General features: G+C 51.2%; 1 protein-coding gene across 8 annotated transcripts; it reads left to right on the top strand.

The window, feature by feature from the left end:
* Nucleotides 1–3,612: 3,612 nt before the first annotated feature.
* Adam33 (ADAM metallopeptidase domain 33) lies at nucleotides 3,613–24,577 on the top strand. 8 transcript variants are annotated; one of them, XR_005501878.2, is made up of 23 exons: nucleotides 3,633–3,798; nucleotides 6,004–6,083; nucleotides 8,496–8,572; nucleotides 10,027–10,105; nucleotides 10,269–10,345; nucleotides 10,489–10,678; nucleotides 10,889–10,954; nucleotides 11,039–11,110; nucleotides 11,201–11,367; nucleotides 11,492–11,576; nucleotides 11,653–11,795; nucleotides 12,214–12,391; nucleotides 12,500–12,589; nucleotides 12,745–12,940; nucleotides 13,054–13,162; nucleotides 13,258–13,456; nucleotides 13,546–13,623; nucleotides 13,696–13,804; nucleotides 13,883–14,027; nucleotides 15,221–15,291; nucleotides 15,469–15,546; nucleotides 22,635–22,709; nucleotides 23,957–24,577. XR_005501878.2 is itself a non-coding variant. In NM_001395113.1 (21 exons), the coding sequence occupies exons 1-21, from the start codon at nucleotides 3,693–3,695 to the stop codon at nucleotides 15,492–15,494; spliced, it is 2,343 nt and encodes a 780-aa protein (NP_001382042.1). In that variant the 5' UTR covers nucleotides 3,658–3,692; the 3' UTR covers nucleotides 15,495–15,959. The 8 variants fall into 8 exon arrangements, 1 of the variants encoding a protein (NP_001382042.1); XR_005501879.2 differs by lacking the exons at nucleotides 22,635–22,709; nucleotides 23,957–24,577 and adding an exon at nucleotides 14,281–15,076 and having other exon boundaries at nucleotides 3,629–3,798; nucleotides 15,469–15,943; XR_005501877.2 differs by having other exon boundaries at nucleotides 22,635–24,577.
* The last annotated feature ends 148 nt before the right edge of the window (nucleotides 24,578–24,725 follow it).

The raw sequence follows: 24,725 nt of genomic DNA, 5'->3' as shown, positions 1-24,725 counted from the left end.
TTCCCGCCCCTCACAGCTCCTCACATGATGCCTCACAGGACAGGCAGCTCACTCACAGGGACCAGCACAGAGTTGGCATATGGCAGGTGGCACTTGGTTCTTGTACCCTGTTACTGAGTAGAAGTGCAGAAAACCATCTCTACTAGAGGCGAGACAGGGAGAGAACAAACCAAAGATGGCAAGCTGTTCCAGGACGACCAAGAGCAAGAGCCACACCCAAAGGGTGGTGGCTGCTGAGGATTTGAGGACATGTGACTTGAATCTTTGCTCTCAAGTATTTCCAAGAGGGATGTTGGACATTGCTTGGAAGGCTCATTGGGTCCAATCTCCAGTAGTCTAAAGCACCTCAGAAATAATTACGCAGCTGTAATTCAAGCACATGGTAAGTGTATTAGCACAATGGCTTCTTATGCAATATATATCAGATAAAAAAAACAGAAATGCCAGCACTCCAGTGTACTCCACTCCCAACCCCTGACCACATAGCTGCTAGTTTGACGAGCTAGTCGAGCTAATCTAAAAATCAAATGTAATACCATAGATTTTTTTTCCTGTGTTCTTTATAAAAATGGCATCATTCTTTAAACATGAGAACTTTGTGAGATGATTGGCCAGTGTCTCTTAAGGGTAAAATATTCTTCCCTTGACCCTTGGGCATTTACTCAGGAAAAATGAGGGCATGTGTCACCCTGAGATTTGTACTGGAGTGTTCACAACATGATGTTACCCATCATAGACAGGAACAGAAAGCAAGGAATGTTCAGCAGCAGGGGGATGGCTGAGTAGACTATGCCATGTCCACGTGGCTATGAAAAGCTGCACTTGCCGCTGAGTATGGTCAACAGGAGGGGCTGGCGGCAAGGGCCACTGCTGCTTGTGGCAGTTAAGTTTCCTACTTCTCTGTCAAAGGATCTGACAAAGGCAACTTCAGAAGGAAACCTTTCTTTTGGGTTGAGGTAGGCACTTTCTCACTCTGGTCAGGAAGGTGGCAGCAGAGGGCTCCAGTTGAGAGGGCAGGAGTGGGAGGCAGCTGGTCACATTGTGTCGGTGAGGAGGCAGACAGAGAGGTTTACTTCTTACCTTTCCTCTTCTGACACAATCCAGGATGCCAGACCATCAGGTACCGCTGCCCACATTTGGATTGGGTCTTCTGGTCTCCGTTAAAGCTCTCTGGAAACACCCTCACTGACCTGATGTGTCCAGAGGTGTGTCTCCTAGGTGATTCTCGACTCAAGCAAGTTCACAGTGAAGACCCAGGACAGGCACAGTTAAGCAATGAAATAGCTATGGTGGGCAAATGGGACTGCCATTGAGCTTTGGAGGGCCAGTGAACAGGTCCACGTGGTGAAAATCTGATGAACTGCTTGCTTTCTGATCATATATTTCGGAAAGAACATTTATTTAAAAAGAAAAATTCCACCACCTTACCTGTGTCTTGTGTTGTATACCAAAGATGGGAGGATCCCTTGAGACCAGGAGACTGAGATCAGTTTGGGCAACACAACAAAACCTCGTCTCTTAGAAACACAACAAATTGGGCATGGAGGCACGTGCCTTTAACCCCAGGCTCCAGGAAGCAGAGCCGAACAGCCTTGTAATCTCTGTGTAACCGTCTCAAATTCAGGCTGTCCATGAAGAAATGAGATCACAGTGACACCGTGGGGAACAACTCGTCAAGTGAGCAGCACAGTCCGGGTAAAACTCACAGACTGGGAAACAGCCTATACTACAGGCAAAGGCCAATCTCCTTTAAACATGGAGTCCTTTAAATTGTAAAAAAAAAAAGAATGAACCACTCGCTGGAAAACTGAGCACATATGACTTCGTTATTTTATTTCTTCAAAACCTATGTCTAACGCAGCAGCGAATGTAAGAGATTGGTAGAGGAGGTTTCCGGGGGGGGGGGGGGGGGGAAGCGAGGATCGAAGGGACAGAGACCGAGGGCTTCCCTAAGCATTTTGTACTTTTTCCTTTGTTTGTTTTGTTGTGGTAGGGGAGGGTTGTTTTTGATTCTTTTTGTTTGGTTGGTTTTGGTTTTTCAAGACAGGTTTCTCTGTGTAGCCCTGGTTGTCCTGGAACTCACTCTGTAGACCAGGCTGGCCTTGAACCTAGAGATCCTCCTGCCTCCCAAGTGCTGGGCTTAAAGGTGTGTGCCAGCCCTGCCCGGCTTGTGTTTGGTTTTTGAGTCAGGGTCTTCCTGTGCAGCTCCAGCTGCCTCTGAAGGGCTGGAATTAGAGACGCGAACTACAGCTATCTTCAAGTCCCCTCACAGCCCCGCCCCGTGTGTGTGTGTGTGTGTGTGTGTGTGTGTGTGTGTGTGTGTGACTCTGAGTTCTTCCAATGTTACTCTCCCTCAGTTTTTTTTGAGATAGGGTCTCTTACTGAACCTGGACCTCAACAATTTGCCTGTCTCTGTCCAGTCTAACACACGGCTTTCAGGCTTGTGCACCGGTTCTGCCTTTCTGTGGTTGCTGGAGACCTCAACTCAGGAACGCACAGTAGGCACTTTACTTACCAAGCCATCTCCTTGGTGACGCTCCCACTCTCCCGGACACCCCAGGTCTCCAGGCCGATCCGATCTCACACTTTTTCAGTACAGGACTTTGAATTTGTCCTCTGCCTCCATCTGCTGGGATGCAGTTGTGTGCTGCACACCCAGTTTATGTGATGCTAGGGTGCTGGGGATGGAACTCAGGGCCCCAAGCTTGTCTATCTAAGTCTCTCTCTCTCTCTCTCTCTCTCTCTCTCTCTCTCTCTCTCTCTCTCTCTGTGTGTGTGTGTGTGTGTGTGTGTGTGTGTGCCACTCGCTCCCCTCTCTCCCCTTCCCTTCCCTTTCTCTTCCATGAGACCTCTCCTTATATTGCCCAGGCTGGCCGTCTTGAGTGTCCTGTCTGGATCCAACTGCCTGATCTATCATATTGTTTGATGTTTGAATCACATAAATGTTTTTTTTTCTGTTGTTGGAAATTTTACATTCCATATTCCCACAACGAAATTATTAACTGGCTTATTTCAAAGTTAAATCTCTTGCTATCCAATATCACAACAAGTGTACGAAGTGATCTTTTCAACACAAAAACAATGTCCCTAAAACTTGGGGAAGGATCCCTTATACCTGGGCGGTCTGTGGTATAGTACAATTCTGTCCTGACCATCGCTGTTCCTCTACTCTGCGCCCACCACTGCCAGGAACCACAGACTTCAGCAACGCAGCTACCACAAGACCCCAAGGTACTCAGATGAGCCTCAGCTCACAGTGGGACAGCTTCACTGCGGTGGGACACTAGGTGCAGGTAGACAGATCCTGGGAGGAATCCCAGCTCAGGGCAGGTAGAAAGGCGGGTCCACATGTCACTAGGAAGACCGGGACCAGAGACCTGCCCTGAGCAGACCAGAGCAGCCGCGGGGATCACTTAGCCAACGCCTCTGTTCAGCACTAGAGAGGTTCTCTAAGAACCTTCCCAGACTTCCCTCCCTCGCCTCCCTTTGCCAGCAAGGGTAGGGTTGTTGCCAGTGAAGCCAGGGAGGGTCGTACTGGCTCCCGCAGCGCAGACTCCTGTCTTGCGGGCCAGGGTAGGGACAGGCTCCCGCGAGGTAGCGCGAGGCGGATTGAGGGCGGGAGGAGGCGGGCTCCCTCCAGCCAGGGTGGAGCCAACTGCACAGCAAGAGTGGGAGGCAAAGGCACTCCAGCCATGGGCTCGGGGTGCCGGTGCGGGAGACCAGGGGGGTCTCCCATGCTGCTATTGCTGCTGCTGTTGCTTCCCGCGTGTCCTCTGCTGAGCGCTCGGATGTTTCCAGGTGAGGATGCTGGGCTGGGGCGCCTCTAGGGCAGGGTGAAGTGGTGGTGGTCCTGGGTTCTAGTGCAACTACTGAAACACAGAGTTCTCCACCCTGGGCTACCTGGCCAGGACAGGGCGTGGGAAAGCCCTGGAGTAGACTTGCCCACACTTAGCTAAGCAAAGAGGCAACTCTACCCTCTCTTGAGTGCTGCCTATCTCTTATCTCTGCTCCGAAGCTTCTGCACCTCCAGACTATCAGGACAGGGCGTCTTCCTCCTCCAGGAAGGATTGGTGCCCTTGGGTCCTTGGAGTCCCGGTCTGCTCACAGGCCTAGCTGTCCTGTTCGGCTCATCCTCCCCTCAGATTGGCTCTGGGCAATGTGTATGGTGTTTATACGGTTGCCTTAAGTGGCAGTTCTTCAAGCAGGGGTGTCTGCCAGCAGTGCCTGGGACTGCCACTTTCTCTTCGGCCTGTAACCTCTCCTCACTCCAGTACCGCAGGGCTCTTAACATCCCCAAGTGTGTAGGGTCTCCAAACTCCGTGCAGCAGGCGCCTGGCTGGCCAGAAGGCAGAAGGACATCCGGGGAGAAGGCAGCAAGGGCTGAGGGCTGGATTGTTGGGCAGCCTGGAAGCCACCTATGGAGTCCTGCTTCATAAGGTTCTGAGGGGGCTGAGTGACAGCTGTATCACTTTTAGCCAGGCCATAGTTGATGGCAGGAAGAGAGTGCCTTTGTGTTCCCTGATGCAGCCTGGCTTCCTCAGTTTCCACTTTAGTCCCCCCAGACTCCTAGCTTCATCCTCGCTTTCTTCCTGAAGGTGGCCTTGCAGGACTGCACAGGGAACACTCACGCCTGAATCTGTCGCCCTTGGTGACCTGAGGCCAGCAAGACTTGGTTCTCCATATCCAGTTAAGCCTTCTCTTGGCTGAGAGATCTTTGACTTCCAGGAAGTCTTCTCTGTCCTTCCCTCTCCTCTCTCTTCTCTCCAGCCTCCATTCCAAAGTCACACCCTCATCCGCAGTGGCATGATGGCTCACTGATTAAGAAGCACGTGTGATTTTAAGGACGAGGTTCCTGGAGCTGCTGCTATTTCAGATTTTAAAGACGTGTGTGAGTGTTTTGCGCACACATACATCTGTGTACTGCGGAGGTACCAGGAAACCTGGGGGTCAGAACAGGGAGACCGAACCCCTGCAGCTGGAGTTGCCGATGGTTGGTCATGGGCCACTATGTGGGTGCTGAGACCTGGACCTGATTCTCTGGTAAACAGTGCTCTTACCCACCGATCCACCTCTCCAGCTCCTACTCCAGGATTTTGATGTCTGGGATCTAGAGAGGAGGTGGGAGAGGAACAAGGACTTAGGATGACCCAGCTGAGCCAACGAGAGTTCTTAGCTTTGGCAGGGCTAGGGCCAGAGCTGGGGGTGGCTGGGGTTTCTTTGTTTTTGTTTGTTTTTGTTTTGTTGTTGTTGTTTGTTTTGTTTGTCTGGCCCAACTGGAGAATCCAGTGTCAGGGATAAGTGGGCTTGCTGCCGCCTCTGGCTGTTGGAGCCTGGCTCCTGCAGGATAGGTCCTGGGAGTGTTTCTGGGACCAGATAGGAGAGGGGAGGTAGGAACATTCCTGAAGAACATTCCAACACCCTCTGAGTAAGGCTTGGCTCAGATATTCCTCCTGGAGCCCCCCTGGAAATGCCTGGCCCAGGATGACTGAGCCTCTGAACCCCAGCTCCTCCCTTCACCTTGACACAAAGAGAAGGGAGGGGTTCTGGATCAGGTCCCTCAGAGTCCCACCACCAGCATCAACCCCAATGGGAGTGGGGAGCTGTGGGGGAGACATCTGGTGGCTGTCTTACTCAGATGGCAAAGGAGGCCTCTGGTTACACATCTCTCACCCTAAAGGCATCTGCTGCCCAGTCTAAAAATACCCACGGCTGCCTCCTTCTTCCCAGCCCCTCTGCCCTTGAATCTGGGCTTCTTCCTGGAACCTCTGACCTCAAATCAGCTTCCCAAGCTCTGGCTGCTCTCAAATTCCCCAATGGGGATGTTTCCAGGTGCCTCAGTTTCTCTTTTGCCACCTCCCTGGTTGCTGCTCCATTCAAGGGATGCCCCATGAATACCAAACCCCGGGAGTGTTACAAATGGAGTCCAGCTTTCAGGACTCCTCCTTCCCCATGGCTCCCTGCTCCTAATTGCTATCCTGACACTAGTCTCTGTTTTCACCCCAGGAAATGCTGGTGGAGAGCTAGTCACTCCCCACTGGGTTTTGGATGGGAAAACGTGGCTCAAGGTCACCCTGAAAGAGCAGGTAACCATCCCTTATCCTGTCCTTATTAGGGGTCCTGGGTCTCAGCCTCTGTCTTCTCCCCCAAATGCAGTGTCAGTTTTTCTGGGGTTCTCAGAACCAAATCACTGTACCATTGAGCCACTCCCTGTCGGGTGGGTGGGACAAGGAGACATCTAGATGGCGTGAGTCTGCACACATGGAAGTCATTTTGGGCTTCCTCCCTCCCACCCTCTTCTATTCCTGGCCCTCACCCTCTTCTCCATGAGGGAACATCCAGGCCATCCCCACTCAACTAACAAAGATAAGTTCACAGTTTGGGGTCTAAAGCTTTTCAGAAGCTGTGTGTGTGTGTGTGTGTGTGTGTGTGTGTGTGTGTGTGTGTGTGTGTGTTCTGTTTTGATTGAGACAGGGTCTTGTTATATAGCCCTGGTGGGTTTCAAGTGATGAGACATCATGCCAGCTTCAGGAGCTTTTAAAGGAAGGACACCAAAATATCCCCCTTAGCCACGTTGATGGGGAACATGTGGCTCTGTGGACACAGTGCTCCCCTGTAAGCTCAACTTCCACGGCTGGAAGCCACCTGGTGCGAGTGAGAAACCTGTGGTCCAGTCTCCTTGTATCCCCAGATGTATCCTCACTTCGGTTCACTTCTCCAGCACCCTGCCCAGCCTGCCCCTAACTCCTGCTCATTGCATTCTCCAAGAATAGCTGCGTGCCCTTACAGCTGTCCTGCACAGTGAGGCCAGCACTGGTATGCCTGTCTCTCAGAGAGGCAAACTCAGCCCCCCAGAGCTTGTAAAGTTACTCATGCTTGAATAGCTCATTGGTCCTAGAAGCCTGAGACCCCCTGAGAGCTAAGAGCTTCAGACTATTGCCTTCTCCTGCTCTCCTACAACTACTCAAGCTGGAGTTTGAATCTTACTTCTAGACAGAGGGCAGCCCCACTGTTCAAACCTGATAGTGTTGCCACCATAACCTGGGTTTCCAGAAAGCTAAACCTTCCAGCTAGGGCCTTCACTGGGGTCCCTCAGACCTCTAGGATTTCTCTCAACTAGTCAAGCAAAGATGACTTGTGGACACACACGGGTTCCCCTGACTGTGGCCTCTCTCCTTGCCTGGCTTGGTCTGTGAGAGAGTCCCAGGGGGGACTCTGCTCTGCGTTAGGAAGCCTGTGAGGACAGGACAGGAGGAGCTTTGGCAGGGCTTGTATATTTCACAAACAGGATCATACTTCAGGGTGGGGATGGGGCACAGAGGGGGAGGGGGGGACGCTGGAGCAGAAGTAAAGGCAGCAAGGCCTGCAGAGGGAGGGGACCTTCCACGGGGGTCGGGGGGTGGGCTTCCTTTTTCCCAGAACAGACATTTTCCTGTAAAGCAGGGGGCACTCCAACCATATAAGCTCATGTTTGGGTCCTCATGGAGCCCGTAGCTGAGGAATTAAGGGCCATCTACTCTACACCTGCTGGGGAAGGGCCCCCTGCGAGATTCTTGGTCAGGGTCCCAGCCCAGTGCATTTTGGGATAAAAAGGGGAAAGTCATCTTGGGTGAGGAAAACATTTTAAAATATTACAGCAGCCTTCCCTGGAATCTCTTGGGCTAGTTCCAGTTCTGGTTTGTAGCCAGTCAGTGAGAAAGGAGAGGTGGCTAGAGGGCTGAGGCCAGACCTTCTGACATCAAGTTGAGAGAGGCAACACTTTTGGGGGAGCCAAAGTTGGGGTTTGTGTTTATTTCATGAGTTCAGTTATGAGGCCGGCCTGGGGGAGTTTCAGCGGGCCAGGCGGCTCCCTGGAATTGGAGGTGGAGGAAAAAGTCTGGCTTCTATCAGGAATGAGAGAAGGCAGCGAGATGGAGAGATATGTAACAAGGCAAGGAGCTGCGGATGAAGCCCGGTGATCTGGTGCTTGTTTGGCTCAAGCAAGGCCCTGGGTTCGATCTGCAGCACCCACAGCAAACTAGCAAGCCAGCAAACCTGCACACAATCAAAACAGAAACAAGGCCCTAGGCAGAACATGAGACAGCCAAAGCCTTAGCTCAACCAATGACCCACATCACTCTTAGTGCCCACTGCCCTCTGTTCTTCCTGTCTTCTCTAGGAACAAAAGAGACCAAGGGAAAGGCTCAGGAGCCCCTTTTCATGGGGCCCCTGTTTAAGGACATAGCATATGCCCATAGCAGACATAGCACACAAATCGACCTGAGCAACTTAGCAACCGCTGTGTCCATAGATGGTTGTTGTGCATCTTTAAGGGTCCGTGTCACCAACACAAGCACTGGGACCATCTGAGTTACAGCTCCCACATCTATCCACAGCCTGCAATGCAGGAGCCAGCTGTCCCTGTGAGTCTTCTCACTAGGCAGCTCTACCTCCTACCGGTTCCCTGGCAGGCAGGTGGCCTGGAGGCCTGGTGTGTCACTGCATTCCTTCTCTGTCAGATCTCCAAGCCTGACTCAGGGCTGGTGGCTTTAAAGGCTGAAGGCCAGGATCTCCTGCTTGAATTGGAGAAGAACCAGTGAGTACCAGCCTGGGGGTTGCTGAAGCCCAGACACAGACCCTCTCCGGAGAGGATCAGAGCTTTCTCGGGGGAGGCTGGGTGGGAAGTGACATGAGTGACAGGGAGAGTGGCTGATGCCTTGAGGCTAAAGTGGACTGAGCCCAGCTGTAGGTAAAAACATACCTGCTTTCCATCTCATACCCCTGCTGAGTGAGCACAGCCCAGTGGTCAGTTCCTGATACCTTAATTCAAAGAGAATTCCTGATGAAGGGAACTTCCACACATGGCAGAAAAAAAGCTACAATCCAATGATGACAGTTCATCTGGTCTACCTGGAATGGTTCCATCTGCTTGGAAGAGAACAGGGAGGAAGGGGCTGGGCAAGTCCCAGTGGGACCAGATCGAAGAAGGCAGCCAGCAAGAAGCAGAGTTGAAATGAGTGTAAGGACGGCTGGCCGTACAACGGCCTGGAGCTGGGTGGGTGATCTAGAGGACAAGGTGAAGTTGGAGTCAGGAATTTTTGTAAGGAAGAGCAATTGAAGTCAGGCATGGTGGTGCAGGCCTGTAAGTCCTGCTCCTCAGGAGGCTGGGCAGGAGAAACACAGAGTCAAGTCAGGGCCTGCCTTGGGTTATACAGAGTGAGTTCAAGACCTGCCTAGGCAACTTAGCAAAACCCTGTCTCAAAATATAAAGGAGGAGTGAGGAAGAGGAAAAGGGAAGAAGCAGGGGAGGGAGAGGAGGGGAGAGAAGAGGAGGGGAGAAGGAGGAGGAGGGGGGAAGGAGGAGGAGGGGAGGAAGAGAAGGAAAGAAGGAAGGAAGAGAAGCACCAACAGCTACTCATTGATGGATGCTGTGTTCTTGGTGGGGGCAGGGAAGGAGCCTGAAATTGGAGCCATTACTGAGTAGAGGCTAGCTCTAGGAAAAGGGATCCTTGCCCGGGTGGGCTGAACAGAAGCAACTTCAGGCAGGTGGGACTTTGTTTTCTGTGGAAGTGGGAAGTAAGCCCCCATGAGGGGCAGATGGAGACATGGGATCTAGCAGTCTGAACGGCCTAGGGTCTGTTCTGCAAAGGCACGAGTGCCCTGGCCCCATGTGGCATGTCTGAGGCAATATCCCCTGACTCCTCTTCACCAGCCAGCTGCAGACTCCACAGCACCAAAGATTCCCAGCCGGCTCCTTCTGGTGCTTCCCACACTTCTGTTCCCTTGTCTAAGCCACCTCAGGGCTCGCTCCAGACCTTTGTCTTCCTTAGTCCGAGGTTTTTTCTTTGAGGCACAGTGAAGGAGGGTCCCAGAGAGAAAAGAACTCCAAGTACAAAGCAGGAATGGCACCCCCCTTGCTGTCCTTTCCCTTCTGACTCACTGCAAGCCTCGTTCAAAGTGGCTCAGTTAGCCCCAGGGGAGGAGACCTGGAAGCAAGGCCTGCAGGAGGGAGGTCTAAATTCAGTGACTCCTGAAACCCCCGCTTTCCAGCAGGCTTCTGGCCCCAGGATACACAGAAACCTACTACAGCCGGGATGGGCAGCCCATAGTGCTGTCCCCCAACCACACGGTGAGATGTTTTCATGGACTCTGAGGACAGTGTGAGAGGTGCATCCTAAATGCTCCCCTATCCCGTTTTGCATTCCTAAGGGGGTCCTTTAGGTCCCCCTTCCTCCTTGTCCCTCCAACTTGAGCCCCTACTGAGATTTTGGTATGAGTTTCCTCCTCTCTAGGATCATTGCCACTATCAGGGGTGTGTGAGGGGCTTCCGGGAATCCTGGGTAGTCCTCAGCACCTGCTCGGGGATGAGGTAAGGAGTTGGGGGAGAGGGCCTGGGGCTGCAGAGGTGAAAGCTCGGGAGCTTTTGTTTGTTTTTTGGTTTGGGGTTTTTGTTGTTGTTGTTGTTTGTTTGTTTGTTTGTTTTACACATCTCTGCACTCCCCTGCACCCTAGTGGCCTTATTGTGCTTAGCAGCAAAGTGAGCTATTATCTACACCCCTGGATGCCTGGGGACACCAAGGACTTCCCAACCCACAAGATCTTCCGGGTGGAACAATTGTTCACCTGGAGAGGGGCCCGGAAAGACAAGAACTCCCAATTCAAAGCAGGAATGGCCCGTCTTCCTCATGTCCCCCACAGACGGGTAAGGGGCACAGACTAGTGTGGATCTGGTCCTTCAAACCAGAGGAGACAGGAATGTGAGGACCTAGACGGGTTCTTCCTGTTTTAATTCGGAGGCTGAAGAATCAAGTTTGAGCCCAAGTTTAATTGTCCCCTCCCCCGCCCCCGGGGATTGTGGTGTGCGGCCAGGATTCGGTCAAGCAGTCTACCCCTCACCATTTGCTCCTCACAGATGAGGCGAGAGGCTCGCAGGAGTCCCAAGTACCTGGAACTGTACATAGTGGCTGACCACGCCCTGGTGAGGAGAGACCTAAGAAGTCTGACTGGGCTGGGCTGGAGCCTGCTCGGCCCTCTTATAGCCCAGGGATTTCTGCCTTCTCAGTTCTTGCTTCAGCGTCAGAATTTGAACCACACAAGACAGCGCCTCCTGGAAATTGCCAATTGCGTGGACCAGGTTGGGTGGTTAGGGCGCTTGGGAGCGAGGCAATTGAAAAGCTCTGGCCCGGTGTGCCTGGTTCCTGGCCTCAGCCAGTCTCTCCCTCAGATTCTCAGGACTCTGGATATTCAGTTGGTGTTGACCGGGCTGGAAGTGTGGACGGAGCAGGATCATAGCCGCATCACGCAGGACGCAAACGAAACGCTCTGGGCTTTCCTACAGTGGCGCCGTGGGCTGTGGGTCAGGAGACCACACGACTCCACGCAACTGCTCACGTGGGTGCCTTTTACACACACACACACACACACACACACACACACACACACACACACACACACTGCTTGCTGGAGGTCCTTATTTCCAGCTCCACCCAGACACGCCCTGCTCCACCATCCTTAGGGGCCGCACTTTCCAGGGTACCACGGTGGGCCTGGCGCCTGTGGAGGGCATGTGCCACGCAGAGAGCTCCGGAGGTGTGAGCACAGTAAGCTCTGCTGGGGACCTAGGAGGAGAGAGGTTTGGGCAGGGTTTGTGGTCCTCAGTGAAGCCCGGCTCCCCAGGACCACTCGGAACTCCCCATCGGCACAGCAGCCACCATGGCCCACGAGATAGGCCACAGCCTAGGCCTCCACCATGACCCAGAGGGCTGCTGCATGGAGGCAGACGCAGAACAAGGAGGCTGCGTCATGGAAGCAGCTACAGGGTACGCACAGAAGGCCAGTGTCACCGGACCTGGACACAGAGACTGCGTTTCTTTGGTTACCCCTCAGTTCCCTCTTCCCCAAGTGAGGGTAGTAACCACCTGTTAATAGGGCCTCGGTGGGAGAAATGCCGATAAGGTCGAGTCTCAGAATGACTGCCAGACTAGGGTACTCCACTCTTAATCGCTAGTCCTCCTTGGGGCCCGGACTGCCCGATTTTAGCGTCACAGCCTCCTGTTTCGAGTTCCTTGCATTCCTTTCCCCTCCCTTCCCTAGACTGCTCGCTTAGCTTAGCTTAGGAGGTAACCATCTTGGCGGCTAACCCCGGGGCCCAGAGCGCAGTAGCAGCCAGAGCTTAGGACATGACACCTGCCTCTCAGATGGTCTCCGCACTAGGAGGACATCTGCTTCCATCTGTAGGCATCCTTTCCCGCGCGTCTTCAGCGCCTGCAGCCGCCGCCAGCTGCGCACCTTCTTCCGCAAAGGGGGCGGTGCGTGCCTCTCTAACGTCTCGGCTCCCGGGCTCCTGGTGCTGCCCAGCCGCTGCGGAAACGGCTTCGTGGAAGCAGAAGAAGAGTGCGACTGCGGTTCTGGCCAGGTCAGGTCACCTTCTCAGTTCCTGGGGTTCAAGGCTGACCCATGCTCCCAGCCTCTCCCAGATCTAACTTGCTCCGCAGTCACGTGTTCTCTCCTTTCCTAATTTCAGAAGCGCCCAGATCCCTGCTGCTTTGCCCACAACTGTTCCCTGCGTGCCGGGGCGCAATGCGCCCAGGGTGATTGCTGTGCGCGGTGCCTGGTGAGGACTCGAGATACTGGGGAGCGGCCTGTTGATCTTAGCTGGGCTGGTACCTTTCTGAGTATGAGCTTGATCCTGTGTGAGGGTTCACTTAGCACTCCTTCGGGCTTTCAGCAAAGACCTCTCTGCTTTCCTTTAATGGGTCATTGGTGTAGCTAAAGCCCGCAGGCACACCTTGTCGTCCCGCCGCGAACGACTGCGACCTCCCCGAGTTCTGCACCGGCACCTCCCCTCATTGTCCCGCAGATGTTTACCTACTGGATGGCTCACCCTGCGCTGAGGGTCGTGGCTATTGCCTAGATGGCTGGTGTCCCACGCTGGAGAAGCAGTGCCAGCAGCTATGGGGGCCTGGTGAGACCTAATGCTGGGCCTGACCTGACCACTACTAAAACCTGCGGTTTTCTACTGTGGGCAAGCTCCACACGTGAAAGCGAGGCCTGAGCTGCCCCGATTCTCTTCCCCAGGATCCCAGCCGGCTCCTGAGCCATGTTTCCAGCAGATGAACTCCGTGGGGAATTCACAGGGGAACTGTGGCCAGGACAGTAAGGGTAGCTTCCTGCCCTGCACACAGAGGTGAGGTGTGGAGCTGAGGTCTACAGCTGTAAAATAGGACGGAACATGTGGAGGGAACACTCAAAGATGTTGTCCACCTTCCACGTCCTCCCCAGGGACGCTCAGTGTGGGAAGTTGCTGTGCCAGGGAGGGAAGCCAAACCCACTAGTGCCGCACGTAGTGACTGTGGATTCCACAATTCTGCTAAAGGGCCGCCAAGTGCTTTGCCGGGGAGCTTTCGTACTCCCTGATACTCATCTGGACCAGCTTGGCTTGGGTCTGGTGGAGCCAGGCACCCGCTGTGGACCTAGAATGGTGAGCCCTGCCCACCCAACCCCTCCTGGTTATTGAGTCCTCCATGCCAAAGTGTTCTCCTCACTGCCCAGTGGGCACAATGCCCGTAGGTGTGCCAGGAGAGGCACTGTCAGAATGCTACCTCCCAGGAGTTGGAGCGTTGCTCGAGTGGCTGCCATAACCGTGGGGTGAGTAGCCTAAGGGGTCAGGGTGACCTTGGAGGTCCTTGCTACCTGGTGACTTTTCTATCCTCTTCTTAGGTTTGCAATAGCAATCGTAACTGTCACTGTGCTGCAGGCTGGGCTCCACCCTTCTGTGACAAGCCTGGCTTGGGTGGTAGTGTGGATAGTGGCCCTGCACAGTCTGCGAGTATGCCAATGGGGTGGGAGCAGGGAGGTACTACCTGGGCAGTAGCCTGCTTGGGACTCAGCACCCTGTACTCCACAGATCCAGATGCCTTCCCATTGGCCATGCTACTCAGCTTTCTGCTGCCTCTACTTCCTGGGGCTGGCCTAGCCTGGTGCTACTACCAGCTCCCAACACTCTGTCAGCAACCAGGACGGTGCTGCAGGAGGGACGCCCTATGTAATAGGTAGGCTCAGTGCCAGCCTCTGAGGGCTCCGGTCCCTCTTCCTGAGCCTGGCACTGTGACTCCTGCCTCTCAGGACTCATCAGGGCTTTGAAGAGTGAGCGGCTACAAGGAGCTGGGGCTGTAGGAGGCTAGATGGGGGTCCTTATTCTCCTCTGGATGTAGTGAGAGCCTATAGGCAGTGGGAAGAGGTCTATGGTGTGTATCACTGCCCTGACCAGCACTTGCCGATGCCGTTCTTTCCTCTCTCCCCCAGTACAGCTTCTCCGCCTCCCACCAGGCCGTGGCCTCACCTTGGATTTCTTTTTCCTTTCCTGCTTTAAACAAATTCAACACAGCCTGTGCTCCACTGTGTCCCTGAAGACTTCTCTAGCTTCCTTGTCCCGATATTTCAGCCATCTCCACGGCCTTTGCCCTAATTAGTCATTACTCCCTTCAAGCCCCTCAGTGCTAAGCCCAGCACCTCTTTGTGCTTCCTATCGCTGGCCAGCTATAGTGTTGACCACTCTGTGACAGGACTCAGTGCCTCTGTCCCCTGTAACTCGCCACAAACCCAATTCTCTGGCGGTCAGAAATGCCACCTAATAACACGAATGATCTACCTAGGGCTGCCTCTTCACAGGACCCCTGGGCACATTATGTCCACACCTGAATTTGGAAGTTGAAGGAAAGGTCAGGGTTTGGGCTAGAGATGTGACTAGAGGGCACCTCAGGCTCGGTACAGCACCAGCAGGCCCCAGGAGCCAGTGAGAAGGTCTTGGAAAAGCCAGGCAGTGACTGGGGCTCTGCAGGCAGAGAAACGGGTGGAGTGGAGTTGGAAGGGCCACTGCAGAGGGGGGACAGCTGCACACTGTCATCGGGATGGGGGTCTCAAGGACAGTGGGAACATTTGAGTGAACCATCAAAAGAAATGGCAAGGCCATGAGAAAGGTACAGAGTCTGGACGAGCAGAGCAGGCCTGAACAGAGCGAGGGAAGGCACAGCTCCCGCCCCAAGGGAGACATCTCTGCACCTCAGCTCTAGATGGGACCTGAGCGGGACCTACATCTAGAGTGAGTGAGGGAGTCTGAGTGGAAAAATTGGCCTCACAGAACTGGGATTGCATCATGCTATGGGGAAGCAATCCCCCTTTGTCTCATTCATGGTCACTTTCCAACCTTCTGAACTCTTACCTGTTCCATCCATGGCCCCTGCAGGGACCAACCTCTGGGCAGTGTTCACCCTGTGGAGTTTGGCTCCATCATCACTGGAGAGCCCTCGCCCCCGAGTAAGTGTGGCACTTCGGACATGGAGAGGGAAGTGAGGGTGGGTCCTTGCCTCCTTCTAGATGCAAGAGGCTTAATCTTCTAGAGGGTTAAGTAAAGGACTTCAATCCTCGTGCCCTGCTCAGCCAGGGACCCTTGCCAACAGCATTTGCACCCTTCATCTCTTGAATTGTTCTCAGACCCTGAGGAGTCTGAGCTTACCTAGGAGCTGCCTGCCCTCTGAGGCTTGTGCCGTGCAGACCTGCCCGATCCCTACGGTAGGTGAAGCACCCCAGGCCCTCCCATTGCCCAGTCACCAATCTGTCTCAGTTTGTTGCCTACTCCTCAGATTTATGGGCTATAAATAAGGAAACAGGCATGGGCCTCAGAGAAGCCATTGTCATGGAGACCAGGATGCTGGAAGCCCCCTTAAGGGCAGGGAAGGCAGACCCTGTGGTTCTTAGGACGAATGTGTCCTGCCACATAACTTGCAGCCTCTGGGCCCAGTCCTCAGTGACTCAGTGCACTCTCATACTTCCGATGGCCGGATGCTGAGCTCCCTACTCACCACAGGAACCCAGAGCCATCTCATGATGTATCCCACCTGCCGGGAGAGCCGTGCTATTCTGAAATGTCACAATGTATCTAGTAACAGTAAATCCACAAGCTCTATCAGCGCTGTTGGCTGTGACTTGCCGAAAGGGTCTGAGTGGTTTATCCAAGGACACTGAGATGGATTACTGCGAAATAAAGAAACTAGAAACAACAGCTGGGCAGTGGAGGCGCCAGCACTCGGGAGGCAGGGGAAGGAAGGTCTCTGAGTTCAAGGCCAGCCTGGTCTACAGTGTGAGTTCCAGGATAGCCAGGGCTACACAGAGAAACAAACAATTGAACAAAAAACAAAACAAAATTAGTAACACCATGTACAGACAGAGAAAACAGCATGGTGGGTGTTGGTACTCTGTTTAAGCTCCACCCCCACAGCTACCTGGCAGCAGCCAACTGAGCTTGACACTATGAAAAGGGGCTGCTTGCCCCTCCTTCTCTTACTCTCTCTTACCTTTCTTACCCCTCTTGCTCTTTGTTCTTCTCTGTTCTTGCCCCCACCCCACCCCCACATGCCCATGGCCGGCCGCCTTTCCTCTCTTCTTCTACTCTTCTCTCATTAAACCTTCCACATGTCTTAGTATTTCCTGTCCTGCATGGGCCGAGATTTAAAACCTAACAGTGGGGATCCTAGGAGAGCTCAGGCCCCAGCACCGGAGACAGCAAGGCAAAATCTCAAAGTCCATATGACAAAAGTGGGATCTGTTAGTCTTTCCTGAAGATAGGGAAGGCTTTACAGCATAAACCCGAAGGGGGTGAGGGACAGGTGGGAGAGCCCTCTGATGCAAGCTCACTGCTGTGGGACAGGCAGGGAGAACCCTCTGATGGGACCCTCACCCTAGGATGTCTGCCAGCTAGAGAATCAGTCAGTTTGTGTGTGTGTGTGTGTGTGTGTGTGTGTGTGTGTGTGTGTGTGTGTATGTGTGTGTGTGTTAACATTTATGAGAGGGAAAAGGCTGCTGCAGACATCTTGGCCGGAGCAGATTCTGCATTGGGACATTTGCATTTTAGGGCCTGCTCTCTCCCCTGGGGTAGGACACTTGCTGCTCCTTGCCTCTACAGCAGCTGTGAGCGAGAGGATGCTGCAAGTGTGTATGGCCGGATTAGCTCCAGCCCATAATCTAACACCAAGTAATTATGATTTCCCTTGACAGCTGGCCATTGACAAACACAGGTTCTTTTACTACAATTTTAACTACCAATATTAACTAATAATGTGTATAAAATACATACCACAGTGCATTATATATCTTAGTACATATATGTTAGTACATATGAATGTATTATATATATTATTTTTAATTAATATTATTTCATTTTATTATTTTATAAGTTGATATTATTTTGCTAAATGTTAATTACAATGTTCACAGTATATGTTAATATAAAATATAATATTAAATATTGTTTTATTATTTGATATTTTAATTATATAGATTTAATTAATATAATAATACCTATATATTTAGTACATATATATATAGCTCACAGCAATAAAAGGGTAGAAGCTTTTCCTTTCTTTTTGCAGTAAAGATCAGAGCTAATTTTTCATGTGGAATGAGTGGAATGAGCTAATTTTTCTGCACTGGCTCTTGGTCTTTTGCTCCATAGACATATGTAAGTATGGATGTGTGTGTGAGTGTGTAATTATAAGATAGCATGTAAGCTGAGACAACTGGGTTGAATGGAGATTTGTGAGTGTGTGTGCACATGAATCTGTATATGAATTTATGTGAGTTTAATCCATAATTGCTGTGTAAAAGTTTTTCCTTCTGTGAGTGTGATTCTCTTCTCCTGGTTCGATAGAAGTTTATTGCTCCAAACTTCCCCCTAGCCTGACAAGCGAGAGGCATCTGGACAAGAGAAAAGGCTCTGGCAATTAATCCTTTACTTGATTACCCAATTCCTTTTTCTTAGAGAATTTCATAGGAAACTTTTTAGAGAGAACATAGAAATAAAGGCTTAAGGCACTTGTTGAAGTGTCCTCTTTTCCTCCTAAGACTTCCACTAGCAGACCAGGAGTTAGAGCCGGGAGTTAGAGCAGGGAGTTAGAGCTGTGTAGTTACAGCTGGGAGTTAGAGCTGTGTAGTCAAAGCTGGGCAGTTCTGGAGGAGATAGAACAAAAGCTACTTTACTTAATCCCTTGCTGCTTTAGGATAAAGTACTAAATGCCAGAGATGGCAGTTTTTGGCCCCCAAAAGGAACTCGGGCAGATCAGCTACAGTAGTGACGTGACTTAGACTTAAGATAGGTAAACATTTTATTATTAAACAGTAATCCCAAATATCTCATAAGATCAAGTCTTACCTCTGCCGATGCTCCTCCCTGTTTGCTGCCTCAAGAGGAACCAAGCAGAAAGGAGAACCCCCAGGGCTGGCCCCTGGCACAAAAGGGTTAAAGATGCAGAAGCATGGGGAAATGAAGAGATGGCTCAGCTGTTAAGAGAATAACTTACTCTTCCAGAGGACCAGTGTTCAGGTCCCAGTAAACATATCAGGTGCTGCACCATCACTCTCCAGCTGTAGATCTGACACAGCTGGCCTCCACAGGTACGCACGCGCACAAACGTGACACACCTGTTACCCAAGGGAAAAAGTCCTAGGACGAGGGTCAGTGAAACGACTGAATGTCTCCATCCTCAGCAATAGCACAGGGATAGCTCTGAGCTCAAGAACTCTCCCCTGGGACCATGGGGACATTTGCTCTGACCAGTGGGGGGAGGGGCTTACCAGTTCTCCGAAGTCGGATCTCCACATGGTAGCAGGTGGGATGTAGAGATTGAAAGCAAACCTGGAGAGTTTTTACATCTGAGTCATGGCACGATATGATGTGTTTATAAAATGATAAGGAGAGGAGAAGGAATATGTTTTGGTGGACGTGTAGTCAGGTATGGGGGAAGGGGTGCCTTCGTGGGCCCATGCTGAGGCCCTTCCACCTGAGGGACCAGTCACATAGTATGGTATAAAATAGAGTCGCATAGTATAGAACAGAGTTTATTCAGGGCATGGGGAGGGCAGTTAAGAGAATAGTAGAGACAGAGAAAGGCAGATAGAGAAAGAGAGAGGGAGAGGGAGAGGGAGAGGGAGAGGGAGAAGAGGAATAGAATAGAGGCCGGCCAAGACCATGTGGAGAGACAGGGGAGAAGGGAATGGGGAGAGAGTGGGATGGATCAAGAAGGCAAAGCAAGAGCACGAAAAAGAGGAGGGGGCAAGCAACCCCTTTTATAGAGTCAGACATACCTGACTGTTGCTGGGTAACTGTGGGCGGAGCTTAGACAAATGCTAACAGCACCCACAATTAAAAGTAAGATAGATATGAAGCAGCAAAGCTGAAATTGTCAAGTGCTTGTGTAGCACAGACCAAGTCCAGGGTTTGGTCCCTACCTGTTAGAATGTTCTTGGTATCACACAAAGGAACACTCATGCAAAGACAGGGTTTCTCTGTGTAACAGCCTTGGCTGTCCCTGAAATCCACTGTGTAGACCAGGCTGGCCTCTAACTCTCAGAGATCCGCCTGCCTCCCCAGAGCTGGGATTAAAGGCGTGTAATGAAGGTGACACCTGTTCCTTTCACCATTGGTCCGGCCTCAGTCTTCTTAAAAGACTCAGTACAAAGGACATAAAGGAAAGTGGGAGGGGGGGGGCACTTAAGCCATTTTAAGTTTGAAATATAGTAGGGGCTTTATGTAAAGAAAAGTTTTGCCAGAGCAGGATTCAAACATTTGCATAGATGTTTTACAAGGTCAGAAGATAAAAAAAAATTGATCCTTCTCTGGAACAAAAGCTTTACACTAGTGTTTACTAGAAAGACTAATGTTTAATGTTTCTTACTCACTAGATACACCAAGTATGAGGCATACACCTGTCCTGGTGAATGTCCTGTCTTCCATATCTGTGGACATTTGAACATTAGGTCCCCAGGTCGTGACCCTGTATGGGGAGGTTTAAGAGGTGTGGCCTGGCTGGAGGAAGGGCATATGCTGGGGGCAGGATTTGAGGTTTCAAAGCCTCCCACAATCCCCAGTCTGCTCTCCCTGCTCCCAGTTGTGGCCCTCAGTTCCCAGCTGGCTACCTCGCCTGATGCTGAAATGGGAAATTCCCTGGGAGTCTCATGCTGGGAGACGGAAAGATGGCAGCCAGTCTGTCATGGAGAGATCTCATGCGGGCCTCACAGGATGACACTGAAGCCTCGATGAGGGTGGGTGAATGGTGGGCAGGGCTGCCTAGCCTTGGCCTTAAATTTAAAGTTTAATTTTACTTCAGGACTAGAGAGCAGGGCAGTATTCCGTGGATCCATCTCTCTCTCTCTCTCTCTCTCTCTCTCTCTCTCTCTCTCTCTCTCTCTCCTCAGTGTAGCCACATTCAACAAATCCCCCTTCTCTGCTTTTAATCTGGTTTATTTTTAATTTTTAATTGGGTTTATTTCTTTTAATCTGGTTTATTGGGACAGGCGGCCAAACCTAGTTTGGACGCAGTTTGTGACTGTAAGCAAATGTATAAACTGGCAGTGTGATCACTCCAAGTTGTCATTACGGGGAAGGTTTTTATTGTAGATAAAGAGAGAGAACAGTCAGAGGCATATGGAAAAGTCTAGAGCAGAGAGAGGAAGAAGTAGACATGCCCAGTCTGTGTGTGAGAGAGAGTAACAGCAAGGGACAGGAAACAGAGAAAACACAGTGAGAGAAACAAGAAGCAGAGCAGAGCAGGGTAGGGAGGGGAGGTGGGAGGAGACACAGGGAGGGAGAGGACATATTGAAAAGTAGCAGGTGGGAGTGCTGGTGGCACACAGTGTAATCCCTGCCCTTGAGAGGCAGAGGCAGGCAGATCTCTGAGTTTGAGGCCAGCCTGGTCTACAGAGTTCCAGGACAGCCAGGGCTACACAGAGAAACCCTACTTCACAAACAAACAACAGAAAGCAGACCAAAACAACAACAGCAACAAAAGAAAAAAAAGAAGGAAAAATAGCAGTGCTGTGAGGATGGGTGACTGTGGGGAGGAAGCCGTGAGCTGGAGGGAGCTTAGGGTGGGGAAGAGGTGAGAAGCATGGTGAGAAGATTCTAGTGTGCAGACTGAAATGTGTGACAGGTACATGAGAGACTGAGGAGTCTGGAGGCCAGCATGGGCCATGATGGGCTGACAGGTGCCACTTGTCCCTTCTGCCAGTGAAGCTGAGGGGAACCAGCGTCACAAGTTCCTGAGGAACGCTGGCTTTTACCTAACTGCCAGGCATCCACCTAGAGTCCAGGCTGAGCTATTTTCTGGATATTTGAACAGAGTTTTGGAGCCTGGGGAATTGGCGTGTCCTCTGGACCTGACACAGCCAACCTTGCTTACTTTGGATCCCCCATATGTTCAGCTTTCACAATCTAAGCTAATGCATGGCTTTAATTATGTGCTCTGTCAGGCCCCAGTCCAGATTAATGTGTGTGCATGTGTGTGTCTGTGATCAGTTACTTATGTATAAACGTGTGCGCATGTGTATGTTTGTGATCAGTTACTTGTGTATTAGTGTTTGTGCATGTGTATATTGTAATTATTATTCATTAGTGGGTGTACATGTGTTTGTGATCACTTACTTATGTATTAACATGTGTGCATGTGTATGTTGTGATCATTTAGTTCTGTATCAATTCTAGTCTTGGAATTACATTTATTCGAGCACATTGCCTTGCCCTCCTTCCTAGCAGGAGGAATGGTGCTTTTTAGCACACAAGGGGACTTTCTTCTTACTTCTCTAAGGAAAATGCCTCCAAAGTCAAGGCCATAAACAAAGCCCAGGGCTCCAGGAAATCTTCTGCTAAAGGATTACAGGAAAGCAGCCCCACCACATGCCCTGGAGTGTGGAGATTGCCAAAAAAAAAAAAAAAAAAAAAATGAATAAGAAATGTGTCTGACATACCTCTTTCCCAAAGCAGTTTCTCCAGAAAAGCAGTGTCTGTGTCTGGTCTGATGAGATCTTGCCCTCATCCCTTCCTACTCTCTACTCTCAGCTACAAAAACTGTTCTCAGACTCTGCATGGACCTCTCCTGGGCCCTGGAGGACCCACCCACAGGATCCAACTGAGTATTCACTCTTCTGCTTTCTCCCTCTGGCTTCCTTTTTACATCTGTGGCAGAAAAACCAGGAAGGGCTTCCAGCCCTATTGGGCTCCTTCCTTCACCAGGCATCGACCTCCCAATTGTCATTTGTTTCTTTCTTTCTTTCTTTTTTTTTTTTTTTTGGTTCTTTTTTTTTTCGGAGCTGGGGACCGAACCCAGGGCCTTGTGCTTCCTAGGTAAGTGCTCTACCACTGAGCTAAATCCCCAGCCCCTTGTCATTTGTTTCTTAACCTTCCAAGAGCCACTAGGGTCCTCCCTGGCCCCTACAGCTCATGCAGGCTGAGGGCCAGTATATAACCCAGAGATCTCACCCCAGTTCTAGGGATCCTTAGTGCCACATGACAGAAGCCAGGGTTTTAACTCTGCACTGTCAGGAGTAGTGAACTCACCCTTTTTCTTACCTCTGGCACCACACACAATGTCAACCATCATCCTGCTGCTGTGTGAGTGGGAAAGGGCTGGGTTGAGTTCCTGCTATGCCTTTCTCTCAGACCCCAGGGGCTTTTTGTTCCTGGGTCCTGAGAAATTCTCAGGCAAAACTTCTGTCAGACATAACAGTGTGGAAGGGGACCCAGGTATCTGCACCCCAGAGGGCTCTGAAGCAGGACCAGGCTTCTGTGGGGTCCCTTCTTCTAGTTCTCTGAGGATGGCATTATTTTACAGCAGGAGCCACCATCCATGACTCCTCCATAGGAGGAGGGGAGCAGGAGGGTCTAGAACACGGACTCATTGTCTCAGGTGAGAAATCCTTGTACTGGCACAGCTTGTTAGCTAGAGTCTCAGCGTGTGCCTGTCACAATGTCTCAGCGTGTGCCTGTCAGTATCTGTTCCTGGGGCCATGGCCCTGCAGGCATGGAAGCCTGATCTAGGTTTTAACACATTTCTATGGTGAGGACTCCATTGTTCCTTTCGCCTCACTTTTTCTGCCCTGATGCTCCTCAGAGCCAAAGGCAGCAGCCATGTGGTGACAGCATTTCCCTTACCAGCTGGACTCCCTATCAATGACCTTGTCACATTCTCCACATCCACGTGCCGCTCCCCCACACAGCTCTTAGTGGCCTTGCTCGGTGTCTCTCCTAACTGAGTACTCTGTGACAAGCAGAGGAGCGAGTTTGTGTTTTCCTACAATGTAGAATGTACTGAACAGCAATGAATTCACAAGCTCTATCAGGTTCTCTGTCTGTGATGTGGCAAAACGTCCTGATTTCCCTCCACAACGGACCATTTGCAGTTCCATTCTTTTTCTTTTCCCTTTTTAAAAACAAAACAACCACAAAACAAAACAAAAACAAAAACCAGGGTCTCCTTTGTGTCCTTGGCTGGCTTGAAACTTACTATGTAGACCAGGGTGGTCTTGAACTCACAGAGATCCACCTGCCTCTGCCTCCCAAGTACTGATGTCCACCACTACAATCAGGACCTCTGTTTGTTTGTTTGAACTGTGTAACTCTGCTTAACTGTTACAAAAGTGTTACTGAATAGTGGGAGTCACAGTTAGTGGCAGTGACAATGTCCTAGATGACAGTCTGGGCTCAGAAGGGTTGCTGACTGATAGATAAAAATCAGCATCCCTTAGGAACCTGTAAAACCGGTTTCTGCCTGCCAGGAAATGCCACTTCCCTTATCTCTGGCAAATGTCGTAGCATCTATTTCTCTGTTAGCATATGCCTGTAACAGGCATCAAAGCTAAACCCTGAGTTCCTTCTTCAGGCATCAAAGCTAAACCCCGAGTTCCTTCCTCCTCCGGTTTCTATCAAGGTATTTACGATGCACACGGAAGCCTCTGGGCTCTCCTGGCCTTCACACACCCTGCCCACCTACCTTAAGCTACCTTTCAGGCTCTTTCTGCTCCCTCCCACTGCAGCTACCTGCTCTGGTTACAACTAGGAAGACTTTCCTACCTCATTTGCTGCTCTCCATCTCCCAAAAGTAGCCATGGCAGCTTTGGCCTCCCCCAAATGCCTTTTCTTTCTTCACCGCCCTAGATACAGCCATGCAGCAGTTTCCTGTCTGGTAAACCCTCCTTTCACCCATGGTGGTCCAGCTGATTGGGTCCACTGTGCCCTCGCCGGCAGGCCCAAAGAAAATTCCAAAAGGTGGCCCAATATCCAGAAATAGACACAACCCGGACTACAGAAGGATGTCTGGCAGTTAGATAAAAACCAGTATTCCTCAAAAACTCGTGAAGCTGGTTCCCCTTGGCCAAAAAGAGCCATGTCCATTACCCAGGGCAGAAGGTACATATGGCTACCTACGACACCTGTCAGCCATCACGGCCCATGCTGGTCTCCAGATTCCACGGTCTCTCAAGTACCTGTCACATTTCAGTCTGCACACCAGCATCTTCTCACCTCCTCCCCACCCTAAGCTCCCTCCCCACAGCCACTCGTCCTCCTTATAACCCTGCTGTTCCCGCTGTTTTCTCTCTGCTCTGCTCTGTTTCCTGCTCTGTTTCTCTGGCCTCGGCTATTCTGTCTCACAGGCAGCCTTGCCATGCCCAGTCTGCTGGCCATGTTCAGTCTTCCTCCCTCTCTCTCTGCTCTGAACTCTCCCAGTTGCCTCTAGCTGTTCTCATCGCTACAATAAAAACCTGACCCTTAACCATACCATGGAGACAGCGAGTCTTCTTCTTTTAAAAGATTATTTATTTATTTATTTATTTATTTATTTATTTATTTATTATGAGTACACTGTAGCTGTCTTCAGATACACCAGAAGAGGGCATCAGATCCCCTTACAAATGGTTGTGAACCA

This window comes from Rattus norvegicus, chromosome 3 (assembly GCF_036323735.1).
Source record: "Rattus norvegicus strain BN/NHsdMcwi chromosome 3, GRCr8, whole genome shotgun sequence".
Lineage (NCBI taxonomy): Eukaryota > Metazoa > Chordata > Mammalia > Rodentia > Muridae > Rattus > Rattus norvegicus.
Note: the sequence above shows the minus strand (reverse complement) of the source record. Positions and strands in the feature narration are given on the sequence as shown.

What these genes read in the sequence shown, in the direction of transcription:
- Adam33 (NM_001395113.1), top strand. Translation starts at nt 3,693, where the DNA reads ATGGGCTCGGGGTGCCGGTGCGGGAGACCAGGGGGGTCTCCCATGCTG. An exon ending in CCCGCTGTGGACCTAGAATG is followed by an intron (nt 13,457 to 13,545) that starts GTGAGCCCTGCC and finishes CAATGCCCGTAG; the next exon opens with GTGTGCCAGGAGAGGCACTG. An exon ending in TGGAGAGCCCTCGCCCCCGA is followed by an intron (nt 15,292 to 15,468) that starts GTAAGTGTGGCA and finishes AATTGTTCTCAG; the next exon opens with ACCCTGAGGAGTCTGAGCTT.